The 4,520-nt window shown below is 53.3% G+C and overlaps 2 protein-coding genes across 2 annotated transcripts in view; one reads left to right on the forward strand and one right to left on the reverse strand.

Annotated features, from left to right (window-relative positions):
- Nucleotides 1-1,045, forward strand: part of LOC104527059 (ATP-dependent DNA helicase DDX11-like) — a gene marked incomplete at its 5' end in the record, with an annotated part of 5,031 nt that extends 3,986 nt beyond the window's left edge. Inside the window, 2 exons of the mRNA XM_029085658.1 lie at nt 479-554; nt 735-1,045. Coding sequence (XP_028941491.1) covers nt 479-554; nt 735-1,045 — 387 coding nt within the window. The remainder of the gene's footprint in view (nt 1-478; nt 555-734) is intronic.
- Nucleotides 1,046-2,450: 1,405 nt separating this feature from the next.
- Nucleotides 2,451-4,520, reverse strand: part of WASHC1 (WASH complex subunit 1) — a 26,022-nt gene continuing 23,952 nt past the window's right edge. The window contains 3 exon segments of the mRNA XM_010170669.1: nt 2,451-2,633; nt 3,230-3,298; nt 4,172-4,330. Coding sequence (XP_010168971.1) covers nt 2,482-2,633; nt 3,230-3,298; nt 4,172-4,330 — 380 coding nt within the window. The 3' untranslated portion in view covers nt 2,451-2,481.

A 4,520-nucleotide genomic window follows, 5' to 3' on the forward strand; every position in this document is an offset into this window, starting at 1 on the left:
TAGGGAACCTGCTTTGGCAGGGGGGTTGGACTGGATGATCTCCTGAGGTCCCTTCCAACCCCACCAGTCTGGGATTCTCCATGCTGCACCTCTACAGGTGTCCCTCAACACTGGGAAGCAGCTCAGTGAAGGGAAACTCCATTGGGGCTCCCCCGGGAACACTGAGTTCCAAGAGGAACAAAGTCCCTTCACCCCAGAGGTGGTGTCAGGATGGTGGAAGCCATTTGCCAGGATCACTTCTCTTGGCTCACTTCTACTGGGACAAGTTTTGTGCCTTCAGGAGGGCCTTGGGCTGGCTCTTTGTGAACACTCAGTGACTGCAGCCTTTCTTCTGTCCCTCCTTCCTCTCAGCGTGGGGTCTGCTTGGCCACCCGCTCACTCTGGAAGGGTAAAAGCATTTGCCTCACTTTGTCACTAAGACTCTTTAGTTTGATTTACATCTGTCTCATGTTCAGTCTTGTCTGTTTCTCTTTTCCAGCCCAGAGCTGCTGGCCAGGCACCGAGCAGAGTGCTGATTGAAAACCTGTGCATGAAGGCAGTAAACCAGTCGATAGGTAACTCATCCTTCCTTGGACAGGCTGGGGGAGACGAAATGTCACTGCCCTGAAGTGGGAGGGTGGGAAAATGGCCACATTACCCATCAGTCTAAGTACAGGTGACAGGAACACGAGCGTCCTTGCCTGAGAACAAGCACTTCACTGGGCTGTTGTGCTGTGGTTGTACCCCCCATACAGGGAGAGCCATTCGCCATCAGAAGGACTTTGCAAGCATCCTGCTCCTGGACCACAGGTACGCGCGCCCTGCCACCTTCAACAAGCTGCCGCAGTGGATCAGGGAGAGAACCCGGGTGAAACCTGCCTTTGGATCAGCCTTTGCCGAGTTAACCAAGGTCAGAATTGATATGTACTGCTACCAAACCTGTTGTGAACTGTACTCCTCTGTGCTGTCCTCAAACCTGCACTTCAGAGTGAGGCCAGGGACAAACTGCCTGGTTTTTGTGTGTTCCCAGTTCCATCGAGGGATGGAGAAGGCGGACGCTTTGTGATGCGGACCAGAGAACAGCTCTGTGAGCTCCATCTCTGAAGAACACCTGAAGCAACACTAGTTCCTGCTTTTCTGTACCAAGGAGTTTGTGAATCTCTACCTTCTGCCTCCTTTGTGGATGCCTGCTGTTCCGTATCTGAGTGCCATGATGGTGAGACAGCCTTCAGCACTGTAACCAGGAGGAAAACTAACTGTAGGTCTGAGGCAGGTGAAGGGAGTAGTGGCAGCTCGGATTTGTTTACAGCTGTTAAAGTTTTATTTAAATTGATTAAATATTTTCAACCCAAACACTTAAGTACAAGGAGTATTTTGACTGAACACATCTGCCTTTTCCCATCAACCACTGAGTGTAGGGGGTTTGATGAGCAATGAAAACACAGAGCTTTTCACCAGAATTGTAAACTGCTGGGCCATTAGTTTGTGTCACGTTGGAACTGCACAGTCAGACTCTGGGCAGCTATGGAGAACATCTCTTATCCCCTTCTTTCTGCCTTGCTTCGAGCTGTCAATAGATTCAGGGAGCAGTTCACAGAACCCCAGCATTGTTTCAATTGGAAAAGACCTTTAAGATCATGGAGTCCAACCATGAACCCAACACTGAGAAGTCCCTGACTAACCCTCAAGGCTCTTCCTAATGAAGAAAGCACTTATAATTAGACACAGAGCTGGTACCCGCTCCCTGTATGTTAATTAGCCCCACAGGGACAGAAACAGCTGCTCCTGAGACACCGCAGTGGTAGGTCTCCAGCCCCAGTTCCCTCAGCTGTGAACTCATCACACTTGTGTTCAAGGCCCAAGTCTGGGCCTGGGGAAGGGACAGCTGGGCTTTCCTGTAACACACTCCTAATTGAGCATGCTTCCCACTTAGCAAAGCAAAGGCTGCAAGGACCTGCTTCCTTCAACTTTATTGACATTTCTCAGGCAGGAACAGGTGGAGAAAGAAACCAGGGACACATAAGCTCATTTTCTCTTCCATCAAGCAACCAGGAGCTGCAGCAAGCAAGCAGCAAGGAGCCAGGTGAGGCAGGGACTGTGTGCCTGCAAGAGCTGCTTTTGCAGTCATCACCAGTCGCATTAGGAAAGACCCAGGGTCCTTTAAATCAGGAACCAGGCTAGTTCTGATCCTCTGAGCCCAGGCTGCCTCCCTGCCCACCAGCTAAGGCAGGATTTACTGAGCCAGCATCAGCCACAGCAGCATTGGAGATGGAATGTAGTATTTGGGGTGGAGAAGAGCAGATGGCAGAAGAAAAAACCCCTCATTGATAACTGTACTCTCAGCAGGCATTACCTCCTGTTGCTTCTGTTCCTGTTCAAAAAGAAACGACAGGGCAGGGTCCCCCTGCCATGCCAGTGCCCGCCCTCCAGGAGGTACTTCCACAGGCTGGCATCTCTCAAAGGTGCTTAGTTGAAGAGTCCTGGGAGTCACACTGACCCCATCTATGACTCCCAGTCATCCTCATCCTCCTCACCTGCGGGCTGCTGGGGGGGTGGGAGGGGTGGTATCGAGTCTGACATACGAGCAAAGGCACCAGCAGGACTTCCAGGAGCATCAGGATTTCCAGAGGTTCCAGGCCCTTTCCCTGAAATACCTGTGAGGGAAGGAAAAACAGCAGTGAGTGACATCTGGGGACCAGAGGACACAGAGCTCAGCAAAAGGGAGGGAGAAAAACCACATCTTGTACCACTGCTCCCACCACCCAGGTGACCCAGGTAAGCAGACTGGCCAACACCACCCACTGAAACACTTGAAGGACTCACTGAACTGAGGCTCCACCTGAGCACACCCACACCCTCCTCTGCCCGGTGCCAGGCGCTGAGGAGTGTCACTGGCCCTAAATGCCCCAGGTACCTGCCAAGGCCTCGGGGCAACTCAAGTGCCCCCACGGCAAAGGGCTCAGCTGTCCCAGCAATGAGTTAAAAAAGCCACCGCTGTCCTTCCCTCCCAGGCAGCTTTCAGAGTCCATCCCCTGCCTTGGACACACAACCTCCTCCAGTGCCTCCAGCTGGACTTGAGGTGGAGATTGCCCTGCTCCCCCTCTGTAAAGACCCTCCCAGCCATGCTGGGGCACGTTCACGGGGTCTCTGTTCCTGTTTCTAGGGCTGTGACTGACACAGCTGAGGTGCCAGAAAGGGCTCTCCCTCTTTCCTAGGGGGGGAAGGAGCAGCCCACCCTGCAGGACGGTACCTTTGCGCCTCAGCACCAGCTTGTTGAAGAGGTCTGACATCAAATCTCCACCTTGTCCCGTAGCTCTCACTGAAACAGAGCAAAAACCCCACAAGTCAGAGCACAAGAAGCATCAGTCTGAACTTAGCTCTACAGCAAAAGCATGCTCCTGCAGCACTGCCTCAGGCTAAAGAAAAAACCCAAACCCCAAACCTCTAATCCTGTGTCCCTCCCATAATCTCTCCCACTATAGTCCAGTTGCAGGTCTGGAAAACACCAGCAAACAACACCATCTAAGGAAATCCAAGAGTGGAGTTCTTTGAGGGACAAAAGGGGCTGGGCATTTGCAGTCTCATTCTGCCAAACCAGCTCCATCAATACCCTCCCCAGCTCCCCAAACCAACCTGCTCAAACTGGCCCTGCCCCTCTGCACCTCGGGGCTTCCTTTGTGTGTCTGTCCCCGTGCAGCACCTAGGAAACTTTTACACGTGCCCCGAGACAGAGCAGGTCTCCAAAGAACACAAATGTCCTTCTGGCAGATGGGGTTCAGCAAGTTCACAGAGCTTTGGCTGAATGGTCTCTTCAACCAAGGACCAAGGGACAGGACAAGAGGAAATGGGCTCCAGTTGTGGCCAGGGCAGTTGAGATGGGATGTGAGGAAGAATTTCTTTGCTGAAAGGATTCTCAGGCATTGGAAGGGGTTGCCCAGGGCAGAGGTGGAGTCCCCATCCCTGGAGGGACTGAAGGGACTTGGTGATCTTAAAGGTCTTTTCCAATTCAGGCAGTTCTGGGATTCTGTGATGGGCAACACTTGAGACCTACACCAGCCTGTGAGGAGACACAAGGCCTTTCCCCTCTGTATGTTCACTGTGCTCCTGCCTTGCCTGTCCCCCCTCAGACCTCCAGCTCCCCAGCCTGGCACAGAAATCGAGGAAGATCAGTTGTGATGAAAAGCCTCAGTACCTTGTTCTTGTTCCTTCTGCTTCTTCTTCTCCAGCTTCCTCTCCTTGACACTGCGGAGGTTGGCCTTCCCGATGCCACCGGCCTGGCGGATGGACTCCAGGAGACTGGCACGCCCAGTGGAGGGGTTCACCACCTCCTTCGGGGCTCCCTGGACAGAAGCTGTAGGGACAGGAAGGAGAAACAGCACAAGGTCAGTGCACCAGCTACAGACCCAGCCAAACTCCCATGGAAAGGGCTGCTCTGATACCCCACCAGCTCCAGCCTGGGGTGGTGGGCCTGGCCCAGACACCTCTCAGTGATGGGCTTACGCTCAGCCCAGCCAGCAGCAGCCCTGCCAAGGAGAAACAGA

This window comes from Antrostomus carolinensis, unplaced genomic scaffold, assembly GCF_000700745.2.
Source record: "Antrostomus carolinensis isolate BGI_N321 unplaced genomic scaffold, ASM70074v2 scaffold22580, whole genome shotgun sequence".
Classification (NCBI taxonomy): Eukaryota; Metazoa; Chordata; class Aves; order Caprimulgiformes; family Caprimulgidae; genus Antrostomus; species Antrostomus carolinensis.